General features: G+C 43.6%; 1 protein-coding gene and 1 long non-coding RNA gene across 4 annotated transcripts in view; one reads left to right on the top strand and one right to left on the bottom strand.

The window, feature by feature from the left end:
- The window catches only part of LOC144581023 (uncharacterized), a 198,369-nt gene that overhangs the window by 164,920 nt on the left and 11,019 nt on the right, over positions 1-22,430 (bottom strand). The gene's annotated exons all lie outside the window — the stretch shown is intronic.
- On the top strand, positions 1,964-8,323 carry ASB12 (ankyrin repeat and SOCS box containing 12). 2 transcript variants are annotated; one of them, XM_078362808.1, is made up of 3 exons: positions 1,964-2,110; positions 6,881-7,727; positions 8,087-8,323. In XM_078362808.1, exons 2-3 carry the CDS (start codon positions 6,896-6,898, stop codon positions 8,218-8,220), a joined length of 966 nt encoding a protein of 321 aa, XP_078218934.1. In that variant the 5' UTR covers positions 1,964-2,110; positions 6,881-6,895; the 3' UTR covers positions 8,221-8,323. The 2 variants fall into 2 exon arrangements, with proteins under 2 accessions (XP_078218934.1, XP_035145331.1); XM_035289440.1 differs by lacking the exon at positions 1,964-2,110 and adding an exon at positions 5,741-5,814.

The raw sequence follows: 22,430 nt of genomic DNA, 5'->3' as shown, positions 1-22,430 counted from the left end.
GTAAAAACATATCATGTGCATACACTGGAACCCTCAGTATAGCAAAGCACTCAATTCTCCCCAAACTGATATATGGATTTAACACAATTTCTAGCAAAATTGTTTTAGGCATAGACAAGCTTATTCTAAAATTTACATAAAGAGGTGCAGGTCCTAAAATAGCTAAAACAATCTTGAAATGGAATAGTAAATCTGAAGGAGTCATTTTACCCTACTATGTAAATGCAATGATAAAGACCTGTACACAGATGTTCATAGCAGCTTTATTCATAGTAGGCAAATCGTAGATAGGACCCACATGTCCTTCAATGGGTCAATAGTTAAACAAATTATGCTGCATACCTACTATAAATCACACTTACCAGTAAAAAGAAACAAACTTGGTACATACAGCAACTTCAATTAATTTCAAGGACATGCAGAGTGAAAAAGTTAATTCCAAATGTTTATATAATATATGGTTTCCTTCATATAATTTTGAAATTATAGATATGAAGAACAGATTAGAAGTTTCTGGGTGTTAGGGACCAAAGTGGGAAGAATGGGAAGGAAGCAGGAAGCAAGTAAGTATGGGTGTAAAAAGCAATGTGAAATATCTTAATTGGGATAGAACTATTCCATATATTGCCTTAGGTGGTATACACAAGCTACACGTGATCAAAGTACATAGAATTAAATGTACACACACAGACACAAAAAAATACAAGTAAACCTGGGGAGATTTGAATAAGATAAGTGGATTGTATCAATGCGAATGTCATACTTGAGATATTGTACTATGGTGTTGCAAGATGTTAGCACTGGGAGAAACTCAGTAAAGTATACTTGGAATCTGTATTAATTCCACACCACATGCAAATTACAATTATCTCAACAAAAACTTACATTAAAAAATCCTGCAAAATTTTTTCTTCAAGAATAACAACTTACTCTCATCTTTGGCATCATAATATCTTATTTGTTGACTGCTAATCGGGCTTGCATGAAGCCTCAGACAAAGTCCTCTGGCTTAAGCTAAGCTGAAACTGGTACGCTTTTTGATGTTTCCAATCTTCAGAGTCACTGATCACACTAGGACATTCTGACGATTTCCAGAGGAGTTATCTGGTCTTCTGTGAGCTCTCTGGCACTATCAATGGGCAAGCATGTTTTGGCACTTCATGAATGAGGTAGAGAAGACTGGGGAGGGAACTAAATAGATACCAGATTGAAAGAAATAGATGAAGGATCTGGGGCTCTTTTCCCTGAAACAAAGTGACATGGAGGATATAATATCGGGGTTCAGATCCCTAGAGGGCTGTTTTGGGGCAGAAAAAGTGAGAGCTGAGTTTTTGACAAAGTTCCCAGTGCTGGACACATTAAACTGATGGTGATGATTTGGGGTGAGGAGAGTGGGAGGCTGTGGGCATTTTCTTCAAGCTGAGCTTGGTGGGTTAGTAAGCTGGGAAGGTCTTTATAAATGACCAAGTCCTTCTTAAGCTTTAGAAAAGGTGAGTGAGAACACATTCTGTTATGGAGGATTTTCCTTCCCACCTTCCTCCTCACTCTGAGAAGTGGGGGAAGGGAAGGGGCAAAGAGTCAGAGGATCTGCAGAGAGGCTCAGTTCAGAAGAGAGAGAAAAAAAAAGGTGTGCTAGGCTGAGACTGGGTCTTCTCAGTGTCCCCTGGTAGAGGCGTGGGGCGTGGGGACACCCACAGCTCAGGGGCCTCACCCTGGCTCCCATTTGAGTGGCAGGGAGGGATATAGGAAGACAGGCTGGGAGCAGGAACCCTAGCCTTGCCAGGCACCTGTCTATCTGTCAGTCAGTCCTTCCAGGACTTCCCCGCGGGCGGGCCCCTCCTCTTGTTGAAATCGCTCCCAGAATGGCACTGGTAAGATAACACAGCCTGGAAAGAGGGGGTGGAGGGTGGCCTAAAATTAGCCCCTTGGACCAAGACTAGGGGTTGACTCCTAGTCTTTTAGCAGCATTGTTAACAGTGGGAACCGAGCGCCCCAGCTGCTCCAGGCTGGGGCCATAGGGGCTCCCTAAGGAGGGGCCACCAGGGCCCCAGTGTTTTACAGAGTTGCTGTGGCAGAGACCCCGGGCAGCACAGACTCCAGCTGAAGCCTGGTGAGTACCTGGAGCCTAGGGCTGGTTTGAGAGGAGTGACCCCTGCAGGCCTGCAGACCAGTGATCACCCACCACCCATTGTAGGCTGTTTCCGCCAGGTCTGGGACATGGTGGGAGTTGGGGAAGGAGCTTGGAGGTCATTAGAATAACCCACCGGGAGGAGGGAGGAGAAATATAATGTCAGTTTCCTGACTTGTGTGTCTCAGGAGGATATGTCTGCCTAGGACCTCGGGTCTAAACAGACTGCTACTTGAGAGAACTTGCGATTATACACTACAGGGAGTGTAGAGATTTGTCTTTGTGTCCCTGTGTGATATTGGCTAGCCTGTGTATATGGGTGCCTTGGAGTGGGTTTAAGTACATAAGGACGGAACTCCTGAGGGTGAGAGAAGGAAGATGAGACTTAAAAACGTCCTACTGATGCCTGAAGGAATGTTCTAGGGTGCACAGAAACCAACCACTTTCCTGTAGGCGTACTTAACCTGGATTCACAGACGCTAAGAGGGCCTTGGATAGAGTTCAAGGGGTCCAGAAACTTAAATGAGTAGACAATTATCTTTTTTTCCCCTAACGTCAAACTAAAATTTACCATTTCCTTCAAGGATGAATGCAGGCAGCAAATGACAGTAGCCTTTCAGGTTCCTGTAACTTGGTTACCAGAAGAAATCACAGATATTTCATATCATATTACAGTTGTGGCAGAGATCTTGAAATGTCATTTATTACCACTTAGAAATTATTACTAGGCCTTGCTATTACTATATCATGCATTTTAAAATATTTTGACAGTAGCATTTTAATATATTGATTTCATTTAATTTTATGTAGTAAAAACCATTCTGAAAGGGGTTTACAGACTTCACTAGTTTGTCACAGGAACCAATATCACAAAAAAAGATTTATAACTCTTTAGGATCAGGAAGAAGCTCCGTGCACATAGCAGGCACATAATAACTCTTTGATTAATAAACTACAGCAAAGTGAGATTAAGCAATAGGCTAGCTGGATTTTGTCCTTATCTAATGGAGGCGCAATTCACTCCAGTGCCAAAGCCAGCTGGAGAGCATGGCTTGGTCTCCCTCTGGAGGCTCATTATATGAGCTCTGCTGCGAGCTCTTGGTATGACCTCAGTGAGATCTTTGGCATTTTCTTCTGCCACTCCCTGCCACTTTATCTCCTCAGACCCCAGTGCCCCCCAAAAAATATTAAGGAGGCAATCCCTACAGGTTATCAGAATAAATTATTTGTAAAGGAACTTTCCATTACTGAAGTCTCTGGAATTCAGCAAGACACTCAAAAGCTGAAGATCCTGGGAGCTGCAATATGACTCTGCTGGAGTCAAGGGATGGGGGATTGTGTTTGTGTTTTATGTCGTAATAGAAAGAACAGGAGGAGGAGTAGAGAAATCTGGATTCTATTTCTGACTCTGATATTGCATTGATGTAAGGCATCTGGAAAACCCCTTACCCTCTCTGGACCCAGTTTCCTCCATCCACAAATTGGGGGTAATATTACCTATTTTGCTGCATGAAATTGCTTTGAAAAGCACAAGATTATAAGTGTATTCTGAGTTCTTGTTAATGAGACAACTAACAATAACAATTATGTGACCATACTAAGGTCCCTGCTCCATTCTGAACACTGGTTCCCCATCTCGAAATTGAAAAAATTTAGTTAAAGGATCTACAAGGTCCATTCCAGCTCTGAGGTTCTAGGACATTAAGTAGGGAACAACAGCCATAGAAAATGAAAACCTAAGTAATAATCATCATCATAGTAAAAATAGTTACTGATAACTACATTGAGGCACTATCCTAAGCACTTACTATGTACTAACTCATTTAATCCTAACAACCCTCCAAGGCAAGTACTATTATTATTTTGTCTTTACAGATGAAGAAATGGGCGCAGAAAGATTAAATGACCTGCCCTAGGTCACACAGCTACTAGATGCTAGAGCTGGGGTAGAAGCAGAACTCCCACATTTACCACTACTATATATGACCTCTTTATCTGCATTGGGGGCAAACAAAGACCCACATAGGAGTTATAATACAGTGTGATAACTGCTGTAGTGCTATAGCATAGATTCTGGAGGAATTAACTTGGCAGAAGAAGTTCCATGTGGCAGAAAGAAACATAGTGTATATGGAGAGCCATTGTTTCTTGTCTCTTCTCGCTGGAACTCAGGATATAAGTCAAGGAGTAATAGGAGGTGAGGCTGGAGAAATTGGCAAAGCTTTGTTTATGAAGGCCTTTTGAGATGGGCTAAGGTATTTAGTCTGTAGTTGGAAAGAAAGGGGAGCCATTAAGGTATTTAAAACAGAGGACTGGTAGAGATCAGATTTGTATTTTTAAATTATCACTTTAGCAAAAATGTGGAGAAAATATTGAAAATGGAAACTACATATAAGACCACTATAACTACTGAGGCAAAAGGCAGTGGGGGCCTAGATAAAGCACTGGCAATAGGAATGGTCCCTGAGGAGCACAGATGGTCTGAAGAGGTCTCTAGTAGGTAAAATCCACAGTACTTGATGGTATTTGATGAGAGTGGGGTAAAGATGCAAGAGGATCGAGATGAGTCTTGGTTTTTGGTTTCGTTGACCAGATAGATGATGAGGAAATGATATATGGATCAAGTTTAGTCATGGTAGTGGTGGTGATGTGATACTGCTGTCTTTGAAGTGCTTTAAGAAACTCAGTGGATACATTCCTGGAGCTAAAGAAAGAGCTGGGGGCTTGGACAGAGAGGCTTGAGATAATCTAAGTGAGAGCTAAAGGGCTAGGACTGGAGAGAGGAGGATGTAGAAGAGACCATAAATATTTCAGGGGAGAATGGGAGGGGAGAAAAATCAGGAGAGTGTGCTAGCAAGAAAGCTGATGGAGGAGTTTGTAGGGAGAAGTCATCTGTAGAGATAGATATTCCAGAAAAGTCATGGATGAAAAGATCTTCAAGACATCCACTGGATTTAGCCACAAAGATGACCTTTGGAAAAGCTTTCTTGGTTTGTGATTGAGGATCGGTGAAGCCAGACTGTAGATAATGGATAAGCGAATGGAAGGTGGTGAAGTACATAGTAGACAACTCTTTGGATCTGTTTGGTAAAGAAGGAGAGATGAAGAGACCGATAGCTAGAGTGGGACAAAGAATCATACAAGCTTATTGTGTTGTCTCCCAAGATAGTTGAGGGGGAGGAGCCAGTGTGAGGAGGCTGAAGGTGCAGAGAAAAGAAGCTCACCTTTGAAGATTTACTATGTAGTAGCTCTCTTACTCCTAAAAATATCATGAGAAAGGGACTATTGTTTCTGTCTTATGGATGAGGAAACTGAGTTCCAAAGAAAGGAGAAGACTTACCCAAGGTTACTCAGCTAGAATCTTGGAGTGCTGAGCTGGAAACCTGGGTCTGCTGGATTTTTAAAATCCTGTCCTTTCCATTGCACTCCAAGAATGAATAAAAATACCACATATGGAGCTGATGCTGGTGGGAGGGGAGGGGCCTAAAGTTTAAGGTGACTCCACCCACCTTCCTCATAATTTTCTTTCTATGAGGTAGACTAACAAACAAAGTGGGGTGGGGTTAATCAGTGAATAAAAGGAGGGATGAGGCCCTGAGCCCTCGGCTGCAGGGTATGTGAGAGTATGGAAACTCAAGCTCCTCTGAGAAACCTCCCCTCTCACCCTGATGACATTTCAAACTGAGGTGGGTAACCTTGACACTGAAGCACTTAGGAACAGGATTGTTAAGGTCAGGGGTTAGTCATTGAGCCAGGAGTTGTTTTGTAGGGCCTGAGGACTGTAGGAAGAGAAGAGTTGAACGTTGAGACAAAGGCTCTAGGCTGGGTCAGACAGAGAGGTTGGAAAAAGGCTTAAGCCAGAGGAATGAGGAGGCAGTGTTGGCAATCAAAGGGACTCCTGGATTAAATTGGTCCTGGGGGAGAATCTAGTTGTCATCAGAGACGAAAACTTGCCCTGGAAACCTAGACTGTTTCCTGCAATCTGTTTTCATTTTATTTGAAATATGTTCTTTGTAATGCCACCTCTTCATTTAATCAGTAAATGTCATTCAATACCTATTTCCTGAATACTTCTGTTCCTGAGATGTAGGGCCTTCATCTGAGGGGAGATTATGTAAGGCTTGGATGAGAGAGCTTCAGTCATATATGAAGGGCTATGAAGAGTTCAACTATATGAAAATGGAGTTAATGGCTTGCCCCAAAAGATTGATGACAGCTTGACATCACAAAGTACGGTTCTATTAGCCTAGCCAGTGCCAGGCCAGAGCCACTTTACTAATCCACACATCCTGAACTGAGGAAAATGCATCTACCAAATTTCCAGCTATGATATAGCCCTACTAGGGGTAGAGGAATGCAAAATGAATACAGGGTCATCGCCCTGGAGTTTATACACTAATGGAGTATAGATAAGCTGAAATGTGGTGTGAACACATAGCTGAAGTTTAGCCGTGATCCTTTGGAATCCCTGAACAGGAAGAGGAGGAGATTAGGGAAGGCTTCCTAGAAGTAGGAGTTTGAGGGGCAGACAGAAGAGTGTATGCAAAGGCATCAAACTATAAAATGGCCTGACCTGTTTTGGCAGTGTCTTTGGGGCCTGAAATAAGACAGTGGGATTGGGAGTAAGAAGTAGAAGACCCATGAATGAGTAGACTGATTGTAAAGGGTAGGGGCTAAGGGGTTGAAATGGAGGCTGACATTCAGGCTTTTGATGGGTACCCTCATTCTCTCCCACTTGTTTCTCACCCACAGATCTGGCATTTCCTTATGTTCATAATGAAAATAGTTCTCCAATTAGCCAAGATGAACCTCATGGACATCACCAAGATTTTTTCCCTCCTGCAGCCCGACAAGGAGGAGGAAGATACTGACACAGAGGAAAAGCAGGCTCTTAGTCAAGCAGTGTATGACAATGACTCTTATACCTTGGACCAGCTTTTGCACCAGGAGCGTTACAAACGTTTCATCAACAGCAGGAGTGGCTGGGGCGTTCCTGGGACACCCTTGCGCTTGGCTGCTTCTTATGGCCACTTGAGCTGTTTGCGAGTCCTTTTGGCACATGGTGCTGATGTTGACAGTTTGGATGTCAAGGCACAGACGCCACTTTTCACTGCTGTCAGTCATGGCCATCTGGACTGTGTACGTGTGCTGTTGGAAGCTGGTGCCTGTCCTGGTGGTAGCATCTACAACAACTGTTCTCCCGTGCTCACAGCTGCCCGTGATGGTGCTGTTGCTATCCTGCAGGAGCTCCTAGGCCATGGTGCAGAGGCCAACGTCAAAGCTAAATTACCAGTCTGGGCATCAAACATAGCTTCATGTTCTGGCCCCCTCTATTTGGCTGCAGTCTACGGGCACCTGGACTGCTTCTGCCTGCTTTTGCTCCATGGGGCAGACCCTGACTACAACTGCACTGACCAAGGCCTATTGGCTCGTGTCCCACGACCCCGCACCCTCCTTGAAATCTGCCTCCACCATAATTGTGACCCAGAGTACATCCAGCTGTTAATCGATTTTGGTGCTAATATCTACCTTCCATCTCTCTCCTTCGACCTGACTTCACAAGATGATAAAGGCATTGCGTTGCTGCTACAGGCCCGAGGTAAGTGGTGAACAGGCTAGCCTCATAGGCCGCCTGGCTTGGAGGTCCCAGGGTCACAAATTGCTGTCTAAGCCAATCCTGTGAGATGCATTAGAGAAAACTCCATCTTCCTCCCTCTCCTGGGGCCCTAGTAGAGAAGAGGCTATGTATTCCATGTTTGAGAAAGGTCACTAAGATGAGGTTGTGTGGGGGTCGGAAGCACTAGCCCAATTTCTGGTTCTGGCTCTGCCAATGACTGTTTTATTTCTTGGAAAGGATAGAGCATTAGGGCTGTAGTAGCCAGGGGAGGGTGGATATAGGCTTGGGTGGGAGAATTATGCTGATAATTGCTTCTCATGATGTGTTTCTTCTTGCTGTAGCCACTCCACGATCGCTCCTATCACAGGCCCGCTTAGTCATCCGCAGAGCCATGTGCCAGGCTGGCCAGTTACAAGCCATCAACCAGCTGGATATTCCTCCTGTGTTGATTAGCTATCTCAAACACCAACTGTAATCTTGCAATCTTCCAAGGAACTTATGATGCCTTCAGAAATCACCTGGAAACTCAGGTAGCTGGAAGGCATTACAGCTCCACAATAAAATTCTCCAGAAAATAAGTCCCAGTGTCTGTTGTGTCTGGTGTGTGTGGACATGGATGGGGAGGTGGGTGTTACTGAGGAAAGGGGTATGATTGGCCATGGGGAAGAATGGCAAATGGTCTGGTATCTGACAGGCACAGGAGTCTGTAAGAGCAAAAAGGAAAACTAACCCAATGGCCTATACCTCCCCAACAAGATCCCTTAGAGAGTTTTGGGAGCTGTGTTGCCCTGTAAGCAAGGTTCTGAATAATGCAAGAAGTGTGTAGAGGGGTAGCGTCAGCTTGCCCGCTCTTTGCCTCCTTTCAATTTTCTGGCTGCTGCAAAATACCTTTTCAGTAACTGTCCCCCAAACCCATATTACTTTGAGTCAAGTGACTGAGAAACCTCCCATTCACTCACATTGAATCATAGGCTGCATTTCCACTGGTTCAATTTATAGTCAAGATCTACATGAGTAAACTAACTATCAAGTATTTATGACAGAATATCTAATGTGGAAAAGAAATTGGTTACATAGGTGATAGGTTGAGAATCCAAGTGAGACAAGAAGATAACCTAGAGGCTGCAGGAAGCCAGCATGACTTCTAGGCTTGAGGGATGAGGGAGGAGGGACAGGGGTCATCTGATGAAAGTAAAATCACAGGCCTGCCCACAGGGGCTAGAGCCACAGATGAGAAATGTGCCTGAGGTAGAGGAAAGGAAAAAGTAGCTTCTTCTTTCCCTCATTCCTGCCCTTCAATCTGCCTCCGAGTTCTCTCTCATTAAGGAAACCAAAAGTCAATTAATATTGGAACCTAGGAAACACAGCTTACAGGGGTCAACCCCCTTGCAATCAGAGTGAGGGTGAGGTGGTGATGAATGGAGGAACAATCGGAAAAGGTGGGATGACATAAACCAGGAGCTGGAGTCACACAGAAAAACTGGAAGTATGTTGATAGCAGGAACCACAGAGGAGACACAGCAGAGGCACCACCCAAGGCAGAAGAGGCAGAAGCTAAGTACCCTGGCTTCTCCATTTTCCCTGCCTTCCCACCAGTGCCTTCTATTGGTTAAACCCAGCCAGAAGGTAGTTGACTTGGGAGCCTGGGAAACGCAGTCCGTAGGGTTCAGAACCCCATGTGAAGAACAGGGGAAGGAGTCAAACAGACCCTGGACCAGCAAAGATATCCACTTAAAACCAGGGAAATTCTTCTTACTAAATTTTAATCCTTCTACAGGACCTTCTTGTATTTTTCCTGTACAATTGTGTGTGGGGACGTGGGTGAGCAGTGAAAGGGACACAAGATTAAGGAATAGAGGAGGACAGCCCAGATAATCTGTGCCCAGGAAGCACTTTAGATATTTAGAGCCTTGCTGAGAGCAGCTTTGATGGTCTCCTACATCATGCTCTCCTATCACTGGGAAAGGAAGGCAGAGCATGGAGTCTTAATCTGATTTGCCCCTCACCTCTCTCGCCTCCCCACTTTCCATAGGTACTCCTGCCTGAGAGACTTTAGGAAGAAAGGTGAGAAAACTGGACATCTGTCTCCATGCTTCTGCCCCATCTAGCTTTCAGATTTTCATTGTTAGCCACTTTGGAAAACAATGCAACTGTTGTTCTCCAAAGAGCATGAGAACTAAAGAAGTGAGGGCTTCAAGGTAGGCATCCTCAGCTCTATTCTACCTTTCTTTCAATCTGGGCTCCTGAGTAGTAGTTTGTGCAAAACCCCACCCCTAGCCCTGTTTGCCATTCCCTTAGTAAAGACCTTGGGGAATGAGTCAACCTCAGCAGCCCTGTCCGCTGTAATCCCCCAGGAAAGTACACCCTTCAAATGGGGCCTGGCCAAAGTGGCCTCCTTCATGGCATCTGGGACACAGACTCTGTGGTTGACCCATGAAGGCACATGGACACTCTAGGCATTTCAAAGTACTTGTGTTGGAGGTTACCAGAATGTATAAAATTCTAGGTAAAGAGGAAGGACTAAAACTTAGCCCCAATTTCCCAGATTAGGGAATTGAGGCCTCAACTAAGGTAAGTGCCCATGTTATTTGTGGTCCAGCTTTTTGGAGTACTCCTAACTGTTCTTTCTCCAGTTGCCTGCGCTGTTAGTGAGAAGAGGCAACTTCAAGGCCTGATGCCTTAATTTTTTTCCCCTCCCCAGGCTTCATCATTCCCATCCAGAAAATGGGCCAGGAGTTGGAATGAATCTTCTCAAATTCTTAATGTTGCTGTACTTCCCAAATTCATATGTTGAAACCTAATCCCCAGTGTGACAGTATTAGGTGGTGAGGCCTTTGGGAAGTGATTAAATCATGAGGGCTCTAGTTTCATGAGTGGGATTAGTGACCTATAAAAGAGGCCCCAAAGACACACTTCACCCCTTTCACCATGTGAGGACACAGCAAGAACTGTTAATAAACTAGAAAGTCACCAGACACCAAATCTGCTGGCAGCTTGATCTTGGACTTTCCAGCCCCCAAAACTGAGACAAATAAATTTCTGTTGTTTATATATTGCCCGGTCTAAGGTATTTTGTTACAGCAGTGCAAGCAGACTAAGACACCTCCCTTTCTTCCTTCCTGACATTGCCATTAGCCTGGATCTTGGTCCTGCTTTGCACATGCCACTATCAGTCTGCACTCTCTCCTGCAATGGAAAAATTCTTTTGCTTTATTCAAAAAGATGGCCTTTAAGGACTAGATCCAAAGTGTAAAATGGCCCACCAGAGAGATCCCCCATTCAGCTGCTACTTGACAGAAAACCTCATGGAGAAGGTGGTATTTGATCTTTGCTTTGAATGATGGGAAGAATTTTAATCAGCAGAGAGGAAGCAAAAGGTATTAGTGGAGGGAACTCTATGAGCAAAAGCATAGAATTGGGAAAATGGAGGGCAGTTTGGTTTGAGTTCAGTGAATTTGAACAAGAGGTAGTTTGGGGACTAGACTGAAGAGAGCCATGAATACCGTGGTTCTTTAGACTTGAAGGTTTCAGTTCTTAGAATGGGACACTTACAGTCACAAAAATGACTTGCTGAGCATGTAGAGAACATGACCCCTGATTTTCCAGGACATATCTGCTAGCATTAACTGAACCACTGTCTTGGGTGCACATATCAATTTACTACATACAAGTTATTTGCACACCTATAATTTCATTTACTTCTTAGAACAATTCTGTGAAGTAAGCAGAACAGTTTTTGTACAGATGTGGCAACCAAAGCCCAGAGAAAGGAGTGGACTTGACACAGTGAGGCAGTGGCAGAGCCAGGACTGGACCCACAGGACTCCTGATGCCCAAGCCAGTGTCCTTTCCCAAGATGCTACTTTGCCTCATGTGTGAATGTTAGCACTGAGGCGGGATGGTGCATGGAGCTTGCAAGCTCTGACTTCATTTTCCAGGCCTGGGATCTCCAACCCCCAGGACAGAGCTTGGCACTAAGGAGTGATATAGCAAAGTAGGAAAAGATGGGAGCCCCAGTAACTGGGGCTAAAGGGGCTGGGGTAAGCCACAGTGAGGGGCTGGGCATATAGGAGGATCAGAGGCCTCCCTCTTGCTGCCTAGGGCTCAGAGAGTCCCCAATTCTACTTTGCTGGTTATTTCCAAACTCTAAAGGGGCTTCATTGTTCCCTCAGCCCTGAGGAAACCCTGTTCCTAAATGCTCAAGTCAACAACCATCTGCTTCATCCTGGTATCTTCTGAGCTCTATTCACTTAGAGGCACAGAAGACATTAGCTTCCAGCTACTAGCCTGCTTGCTAGCTCCTACTTTGCCAGTCTCCAAGTAAGCTGCTTCCTCCCAGGAGAAAAGCAGAGGCTAGGCAGGTGGCAGAATCTTGTCCAGTGATACCTCCAATGCTCTAGCTTGCAGTTTCTTCACCTCCTTGACTCTCGTGCCAAGCCTCACTCTCCATTTTAGTATCCTTGGCCTTACTGGAAATGCGCGTTCCCTTTTCTAGTCAGAATTGCTTGCTTTCCCAGAAGATACATTCCTGGAATGCTACAGTTTGATTCCATAGAATCTACTCAACAAATATTTATTGAGTACCTATTCTGTGCCAGACACTGTGTTTCAGGCACCACATAACTCAAATTTATCTCCATTTCCCCTCTTCCTTGTCTTCCCTTCCCTCACTGTCCATCTTTGACTCTGTCTTCAATCACTTCAGTCTCCACACTAACTTTGGATCAAGTCGTTGTCCTCTCCTAAGCTTGGTCTATAGAAGAACTTGAAATGACTAATCATCATAGAAATCTAAAGAATTGAGAGCAGAGTGATGGTTACTAGAGGCTGGGGGACTTCATGGGGAAAGAAATGGGGGATTATTTGTCAAAGGGTACAAAGTTTCAGATAAACAGAATGTGATGGTTAATAGTGAGTGTTCACTTGATTGGATTGAAGGATGCAAAGTATCATTCTTGGATGTGTCTGTGATGTGTTGCCAAAGGAGATTATTAATATCTGAGTCAGTGGACTGGGTGAGCACAATCTAATCAGCTAGAATAAAGAAGGAAGAAGAACATGGAAGAAACAGACTGGCTGAATCTTCCAGCCTTCATCCTTCTGCTGCGCTGGATGCTTTCTGCCCTCAAACGTTAAACTCCAAATTCTTCAGCTTTTAGACTCTTGGACTTACACCAGTAGTTTGCCAGTGGCTCTCAGGTCTTCAGACACTGACTGAGGCTGCAATATCAGTGTTCCTACTTTTGAAGTTTTGGGACTCAGACTGGTTTTCTTGCTCCTCAGCTTGCACACAGACTATTGTGAGACTTCACCTTGTGATTGTATAAGTCAATACTTCTTAATAAACTCCCTTTTATGTATATGTATATCCTATTAGTTCTGTCCCTCTAGAGAACCCTATTACAGATTTTGGTACCAAACGTGGGGTGGTTCTAGAGGAACAGAATGTTGATGATGGAGTTCTTTAGTTGGTTTTGGGATTTCTGGAGTTGGCTGCTTACTATGATTAGACCCCAAAATGCTAAGAACTCTACTTCTAATAGTACGGAGAACACTGATAGTCCTTGGTGTGAACTGTTTAGAGAGCTATGCAAAATAAACACATTTGATACTCCTGATTCACTGCTTGTGAGAGGCAAGGAGTTTAGTGACTATACATAATACTTTTGACCATATGTGGGGAACCAAGCAATATAATAATGCTGGTTGGTTGCTCCTAAGTTAACTGGACAAAATGATGAGAAAAAAATGATAAACTCAGAAATTCTAACTGCCAGATCCAGAAGTACACACTGATCTGCAGATCCTCTAAGATTACCCTGAATGAGAGTCTTAACTCCTATAGGGAAACAGCTGAAATTGTGGAAAATGGGACACAAGCTCTTATGCGAGTGGCTGACATGCAATGAAAGGTGCATGCACAGCCTTGCCAGGTGTCTACCATTAAAGTGACTACATGGATTAGAAAAGAGTGGGACCCTGCAACTTGGGATGAGGATGTGCGGGAGGACCCTGATGAGTCTGGGGGCACTGAGTCCCTAAATTGCGATGACCCTTTTTTGCCAGAGAAAACAGCCTCCCTACCCCCGGTGGTGGCAACATCCCCTCCTCACCCATGCTGCCATCAGCCTTTCCACTTTGTCTGAGGAGATTAATCATGAACTGATTGAGGCAACAGTAATGTCTTCCCCTGAGGCAGTTGCCAGGCAAGACAACACCAATTCTCCACAGGACCCACCCACAACACCCTTGTTTGCTTCTAGACCTATAACTAGACTCAGGTACCAGCAGGAACCTAGAGATGAGATTCAGACTGTGACCCACAAGGAGGTGCACTACACACTCCAAAAGAACTGCTTGAGTTTTCTACTTTGTACAAGAAGAAATTTGGAGAACAGACATGGAAATGGATATTAAGGGTATGGAGAAATAAACATAAAGTTGGGTCAGGCTGAATTTCTTGATATGGCCCCACTAAACAGGGATCCTGAGTTTAACGTTGTAACTCAGGGAATTAAAAAACGTTCTAATAGTTTATTTGCTTGGTTAGCTGAATTGTAGATCAAGAGATGGCCTACCATGAGCAAGCTGGAAATGCCTGATCTCCCTTGGTTTACTACAGAGGATGGGATTCAAAGGCTTAGAGGGATTGGAATGCTAGAGTAAATTAGTTACTTTAGACCTACTCATCCCAGCTGGGAGGATCCAGAAGACATACCCTTCAACAGTAGTTTGTGAAACAGATTTGTGAGGGGAGCACCTGCATCCTAGAAGAGCTCTGTAATTGCTCTTTTCTGTAAGCCAGATCTTACAGTGGGAACCACAGTAACTAATTTAGAACATTTAAATGCAGTGAGAATAACTGGATCCCAAGGTGGCAAGGGCCAAGTGGTAGCACTCAACCATCAAAGATAAGATGGGTGTAGTTACTCTAACGGACAGCAGAGGCAAACAGCAATCACAATTGTCTGACTTATGCAGAGCACTGGCTTTGGCCAATTAAACAAGGTGTTCCTGGAAGTGAAATAGATACAAAGCCTACTGCATTCTTTCTTAATTTGTATGAGCAGAAAACTTCGAGGTCAAGTACACAAAAGACTGATTTGAATTGTAAAAATACAGAATCACAGCCCCTCAATCAATTTCCAGACTTGAACCAGTTTACAGACCCAGAACCCCTTGAATGAAGGAAAAGCAGAATGCCCTTAAGGAAAGACTCCACTACAATACCAACAATTTATGTTATTAACCTTTCTCCTATTCTTCCCCAGGGAGACTTCCAGCCTTTTACCAGAGTGATGTGCATGGGGGAAAGGGAAATGATCAGATCTGGGGAGAACTACTGGACACTGGCTCTGAGGTGACATTGATTTCAGGGGGCCCAAAATGTCATTGTGGGTCTCCAGTTAAAGTAGGGGCTTATGGAGATCAGGTAATTAATAGAGTGTTAGTTCAGGTCTGATTTACAGTGGATCCAATGGGTCCCCAGACTCATCTATGGTCATCTCCCAAGTGCCAGAATGCATAACTGGAATTGTCATACTTAGCAGCTGCCAGAATCCCCACATTGGCTCCTTGACTGGTAGGGTGAGAGCCATAAATCCAAAACAATATCACATCCCTGGAGAGATTGCAGAAATTAGTGCTATAATCAAGGACTTGAAAGACGCAGGGGTGGTGATTCCCACCACAACCCCATTGAACTCTCCTATTTGACCTGTGCAGAAGGCAGATGAATCTTGGAGACTGACAGTGAATTATCTATCATAAGCTTAGCCAAATGGTGACTCCAATTGCAGCTGTTATACCAGATGTGGTTTCCCTGTTTGAGCAAATTAACACATCTCTTGGTACCTGGTATGCAGCCACTGATTTGGCAAATATATTTTCTTTCATTCCTGTCCATAAGGCCCATCGAAAGCAATTTGCCTTCAGCTAGGAAGGCCAGGAATATACCTTCACTGTCTTACCTCAGGGGTATGCCAATTCTCAAGCTTTGTGCTGTAATCTTGTTTACAGGGATCTTTTTTTTTTTTTCCTGGAATCTTTATTTTTGTTTTTGTTTTTTTAAATTTTTTATTGGATTTTAGGTTTTGGGGTACATGAGCAGGGCATGCAAGACAGTTGCGTAGGTACACACATGGCAGTGTGCTTTGCTTTGCTTCTCCCCTTCACCCATATTTGGCATTTCTCCCCAGGCTATCCCTCCCCACCATCCCCTCCCACTGGCCCTCCCCTTTTCCCCCCAATAGACCCCAGTGTTTAGTACTCCCCTTTCTGTGTCCATGTGTTCTCATTTTTCATCACCCGCCTATGAGTGAGAATATGCGGTGTTTCATTTTCTGTTCTTGTGTCAGTTTGCTGAGGATGATGTTCTCCAGATTCATCCATGTCCCTACAAACGACACAAACTCATCATTTCTGATTGCTGCATAATATTCCATGGTGTATATGTGCCACATTTTTCCAATCCAGTCTATTATCAATGGGCACTTTTGTTGATTCCAGGTCTTTGCTATTTTAAACAGTGCTGCAATGAACATTCGTGTACATGTGTCCATATAGTAGAACGATTTATAGTCCTTTGGGTATATACCCAGTAATGGGATTGCTGGGTCAAATGGAATTTCTATTTCTAGATCCTTGAGGAATCGGCACACTGTCTTCCACAATGGTTGAACTAAATTACACTCCCACCAACAGTGTAAAAGTGTTCCTTTTTCTCCACATCCTCTCCAGCATCTGTTGTCTCCAGATGTTTTAATGATCGCCATTCTAACTGGCGTGAGATGGTATCTCAATGTGGTTTTGATTTGCATCTCTCTGATGACCAGTGACGATGAGCATTTTTTCATATGATTGTTGGCCTCATATATGTCTTCTTTTGTAAAGTGTCTGTTCACATCCTTTGCCCACTTTTGAATGGGCTTGTTTGTTTTTTTCCTGTAAATCTGTTTGAGTTCTTTGTAAATTCTGGATATCAGCCCTTTGTCAGATGGGTAAACTGCAAAAATATTTTCCCATTCTGTTGGTTGCCGATCCACTCTAGTGACTGTTTCTTTTGCCGTGCAGAAGCTGTGGAGTTTCATTAGGTCCCATTTGTCAATTTTGGCTTTTGTTGCCAATGCTTTTGGTGTTTTGTTCATGAAGTCCTTGCCTACTCCTAAGTCCTGGATAGTTTTGCCTAGATTTCCTTGTAGGGTTTTTATGGTGCCAGGTCTTATGTTTAAGTCTTGAATCCATCTGGAGTTAATTTTAGTGTAAGGTGTCAGGAAGGGGTCCAGTTTCGGCTTTCTGCACATGGCTAGCCAGTTTTCCCAACACCATTTGTTAAACAGGGAATCCTTTCCCCATTGCTTGTTTTTGTCAGGTTTATCAAAGATTGTATAGTTGTAGGTATGTTGTGCTGCCTCTGGTGCCTCTGTTTTGTTCCATTGGTCTATATCTCTGTTTTGGTACCAGTACCATGCTGTTTTGATTACTGCAGCCTTGTAGAATAGTTTGAAATCCGGTAGTGTGATGCCCCCCGCTGTGTTCTTTTTGCTTAGAATTGATTTGGCTATGCGAGCTCTCTTTTGGTTCCATATGAAGTTCATGGTGGTTTTTTCCAGTTCTGTGAAGAAAGTCAATGGTAGCTTGATGGGGATAGCATTGATTCTGTAAATTACTTTGGGCAGTATAGCCATTTTCACGATATTAATTCTTTCTAACCATGAACATGGAATGTTTCTCCATCTGTTTATGTCCTCTCTGATTTCGTTGAGCAGTGGTTTGTAGTTCTCCTTGAAGAGGTCCCTTACGTTCCTTGTGAGTTGTATTCCAAGGTATTTTATTCTTTTTGTAGCAATTGTGAATGGCAGTTCGTTCTTGATTTGGCTTTCTTTAAGTCTGTTATTGGTGTAGACAAATGCTTGTGATTTTTGCACATTGATTTTATATCCTGAGACTTTGCTGAAGTTGCTTATCAGTTTCAGGAGTTTTTGGGCTGAGGCGATGGGGTCTTCTAGGTATACTATCATGTCATCTGCAAATAGAGACAATGGCTTCCACCTTTCCTATTTGAATACCCTTTATTTCTTTTTCTTGCCTGATTGTTCTGGCTAGAACTTCCAGTACTATATTGAATAGGAGTGGTGAAAGAGGGCATCCTTCTCTAGTGCCGGATTTCAAAGGGAATGCTTTCAGGTTTTGCCCATTCAGTATGATATTGGCTGTTGGTTTGTCATAAATAGCTTTTATTACTTTGAGATACATTCCATCGATACCGAGTTTTTTGAGGGTTTTTAGCATAAAGGGCTGTTGAATTTTGTCAAATGCCTTCTCTGCGTCAATTGAGATACTCATGTGGTTTTTGGTTTTGTTTCTGTTTATGTGGTGAATTACGTTGATAGACTTGCATATGTTGAACCAGCCTTGCATCCCCGGTATGAATCCTACTTGATCATGATGAATAAGTTTTTTGATTTGCTGTTGCAATCAGCTTGCCAATATTTTATTGAAGATTTTTGCATCTATGTTCATCATTGATATTGGCCTGAAGTTTTCTTTACTTGTTGGGTCTCTGCCGGGTTTTGGTATCAGAATGATGTTGGTCTCATAAAATGATTTGGGAAGGCTTCCCTCTTTTTGGATTGTTTGAAATAGTTTTAGAAGGAATGGTACCAGCTCCTCTTCGTGTGTCTGGTAGAATTCGTCTGTGAATCCGTCTGGACCTGGGCTTTTTTTGAGTGGTAGGCTCTTAATTGCTGCCTCGACTTCTGACCTTGGTATTGATCTATTCATAGTTTCAGCTTCCTCCTGGTTTAGGCTTGGGAGGACACAGGAGTCCAGGAATTTATCCATTTCTTCCAGGTTTACTAGTTTTTGCGCATAGAGTTGTTTGTAATATTCTCTGATGATGGTTTGAATTTCTGTGGAATCTGTGGTGATTTCCCCTTTATCATTTTTTATTGCATCTATTTGGTTTTTCTCTTTTCTTTTTAATCAATCTGGCTAGTGGTCTGTCTATTTTGTTGATCTTTTCAAAAAACCAGCTCTTGGATTTATTGATTTTTTGAAGGTTTTTTGTGTCTCAATCTCCTTCAGTTCAGCTCTGATCTTAGTTATTTCTTGTCTTCTGCTGGGTTTTGAGTTTTTTTGATCTTCTTCCTCTAGCTCTTTCAATTTTGACGATAGGGTGTCAATTTTGGATCTCTCCATTCTCCTCATATGGGCACTTATTGCTATATACTTTCCTCTAGACACTGCTTTAAATGTGTCCCAGAGATTCTGGCATGTTGTGTCTTCGTTCTCATTGGTTTCAAAGAGCTTCTTTATTTCTGTCTTCATTCCATTGTTTACCCAGTCAACATTCAAGAGCCAGTTGTTCAGTTTCCATGAAGCTGTGTGGTTCTGGGTCGGTTTCTGAATTCTGAGATCTAACTTGATTGCACTATGGTCTGAGAGGCTGTTTGTTATGATTTCAGTTGTTTTGCATTTGCTGAGCAGTGCTTTACTTCCAATTATGTGGTCAGTTTTTGAGTAGGTGTGATGTGGTGCTGAGAAGAATGTGTATTCTGTGGATTTGGGGTGGAGAGTTCTGTAAATATCTATCAGGTTTGCTTCTTCCAGGTCTGAGTTCAAGCCCTGGATATCCTTGTTGATTTTCTGTCTGATTGATCTGTCTAGTATTGACAGTGGAGTGTTACAGTCTCCCACTATTATTGTGTGGGAGTCTAAGTCTCTTTGTAAGTCATTAAGAACTTGCCTTATGTATCTGGGTGCTCCTACATTGGGTCCATATATGTTCAGGATCGTTAGATCTTCTTGTTGTATCGATCCTTTTACCATTATGTAATGGCCTTCTTTGTCTCTTTTGATCTTTGTTGCTTTAAAGTCTATTTTATCAGAGATGAGAATTGCAACTGCTGCTTTATTTTGCTCTCCATTTGCTTGGTAAATCTTCCTCCATCCCTTTATTTTGAGCCTTTGTGTATCCTTGCATGTGAGGTGGGTTTCCTGGATACAGCACACTGATGGGTTTTGGATTTTTATCCAATTTGCCAGTCTGTGTCTTTTGATTGGTGCATTTAGTCCATTTACATTTAGGGTTAATATTGTTATGTGTGAATTTGATACTGCCATTTTGATGCTAAGTGGCTGTTTTGCCCGTTAGTTGTTGTAGATTCTTCATTATGTTGATGCTCTTTAGCATTTAGTGTGATTTTGGAATGGCTGGTACTGGTTGTTCCTTTCTATGTGTAGTGCCTCTTTTAGGAGCTCTTTTAAAGCAGGCCTGGTGGTGACAAAATCTCTGAGTACTTGCTTGTTCGCAAAGGATTTTATTTTTCCTTCACTTCTGAAGCTCAGTTTGGCTGGATATGAAATTCTGGGTTGAAAGTTCTTTTCTTTAAGAATGTTGAATATTGGCCCCCACTCTCTTCTGGCTTGTAGTGTTTCTGCTGAGAGATCTGCTGTGAGTCTGATGGCCTTCCCTTTGTGGGTGACCCGACCTTTCTCTCTGGCTGCCCTTAGTATTTTCTCCTTTATTTCAACCTTGTTTAATCTGGCGATTATGTGCCTTAGGGTTGCTCTTCCTGTGGAAAATCTTTGTGGTGTTCTCTGTATTTCCTGCATTTGAGTGTTGGCCTGTCTTGCTAGGTGGGGGAAATTTTCCTGGATGATGTCCTGAAGAGTATTTTCCAGCTGGGATTCATTCTCTTCATCACATTCTGGTACACCTATCAAACGTAGGTTAGGTCTTTTCACATAGTCCCACATTTCTTGGAGACTTTGTTCATTCCTTTTTGCACTTTTTTCTCTGATCTTGGTTTCTCGTTTTATTTCATTGAGTTGGTCTTTGACTTCAGATATTCTTTCTTCTGCTTGGTCAATTCGGCTATTGAAACTTTTGCATGCTTCGCAAAGTTCTCGTATTGTGTTTTTCAGCTCCTTGAATTCATTCATATTCCTCTCTAAGTTATCCATTCTTGTTATCATTTCCTCATAACTTTTTTCAAGTTTCTTAGTTTCTTTGCATTGATTTAATACACGTCCTTTTAGCTCACAAAAGTTTCTCATTATCCACCTTCTGAAGTCTAATTCCGTCATTTTGTCACAGTCATTCTCCGTCCAGCTTTGTTCCCTTGCTGGTTAGGAGTTTTGGTCCTTTCTAGGAGGCGAGGTGTTCTGGTTTCAGGTGTTTTCCTCCTTTTTTCCCTGGTTTCTTCCTATCTTTGTGGATTTAATCGCTTGTCGTCTGTGTAGTTGCTGACTTTTCGATTGGGTCTCTGAGTGGACACCCAGATTGTTGATGATGAAGTATTTCTGTTACTTGGTTTTCCTTCTACCAGTCTAGCCCCTTCACTGTACGACTGCTGAGGTCCACTGCAGGCCCTGCTTGTCTGGGGTGCACCTCTAGCAGCTGTGGCACAGTGAGGTATGCTACCAGTTTCTTTTTCTGCTATCTTTGTCCCAGGATGATGCCTGCCTAATGTCAGTCTTTTGGATATAGAGGGGTCAGGGAGCTGCTCGAGGAGACAGTCTGTACTTTATAGGAGCTCAATTGCTGAGCTGTGAGCTCTGTTGTTCATTCAGGGCTATTAGGCTGCTATGTTTGATTCTGCCCCAACAGAGCTCATTAAAAAAACCCTTTTTTTTTCTCAAATGCTCTGTGTTGGGGGGTTCGGGCTTTATTTTTGGATGTCTGTTGAGGTGTCCTGCCCAGCTAGGATGCAGACTAACCACTGTTTGCCTGCCGAGGCTCAGCCCTGCTGTTGTGTGGTTCGCCCTGATGCTGCAGGCTCTGCTGTTCTGCTGTGGTCTCCGCCACACCCTGCGGCGGAGTCTTTCTGTTGTAGTGGGTTGCCTCGGCAATGGCAGGCTGCGTCAGCAATGGCCGTGTATCTTAGTAGGGACGGGTTGCTTCGGCAATGGCTGGCTGCATCAGCAGTGGGCATGTATCTCAGTTGGGGCAGGTTGCCTCGGTAATGGTGGATGACCCTCCCCCACAGAGCGTCTCGGACCATCTGGACGGGGATCATTTGAAATCGCAGTTTTGTTCGTCCCACTGGGCTAGCCCAAACGCTCTGTCCCTGCTATCCCCTGGGCTGGCCCACTGTCCAAGTCTCATTCAGTCTCAAGTCCAGCCCTCTCAAGTCCCAGGTTGCTGGTTCAACAGGGCACCCGGACAAGCACACCCTGTGGGAAGCGCTGGGTATGGCCGGCCGCCACCACCTCAGCTGCCGGCTTCGCCAGGCAGAGGTACTGCCTGGTGTCCCGCGTCTCCTTTATACTTGGGAATTTCCCCGTTCTGTGGGCAACTAAGATCAGTCTGGAAATGCAGCTCTGACTCACCTCTCCGCGGATTCAAGGAGAGCTCCAATCCTGGATTGTTCTCACAGCGCCATCTTGAGTCCTCCCCTCAGAATCTTTTTTCGTTTACAGGGATCTTAACCACATTTCCCTTCCACAAGTTATCACACTGGTCCATTACATTAATGACATTATGCTGATTGGATAAAGTGAGTGAGAAGTAGCAAACACACTGAACTTATTGGTGAGACATTTGCATGCCAGAGGATGGGAAACAAATCCAACTAAAACTCAAGGACCTTCTAACTCAGTAAAATTTCTAGTAAAAATTTCTCAGTAAAATTTCTGTCGACATATTTCTTCTAAGGTGAAGGACAAGTTGCTGCATTTGGC

Source organism: Callithrix jacchus, chromosome X, assembly GCF_049354715.1.
Source record: "Callithrix jacchus isolate 240 chromosome X, calJac240_pri, whole genome shotgun sequence".
Lineage (NCBI taxonomy): Eukaryota > Metazoa > Chordata > Mammalia > Primates > Cebidae > Callithrix > Callithrix jacchus.
Note: the sequence above shows the minus strand (reverse complement) of the source record. Positions and strands in the feature narration are given on the sequence as shown.

Bases quoted from the DNA above. Each gene is read 5' to 3' on its own strand.
- ASB12 (XM_035289440.1), top strand. The intron at 7,728-8,086 runs GTAAGTGGTGAA...TTCTTGCTGTAG, and splicing joins GTTGCTGCTACAGGCCCGAG to CCACTCCACGATCGCTCCTA.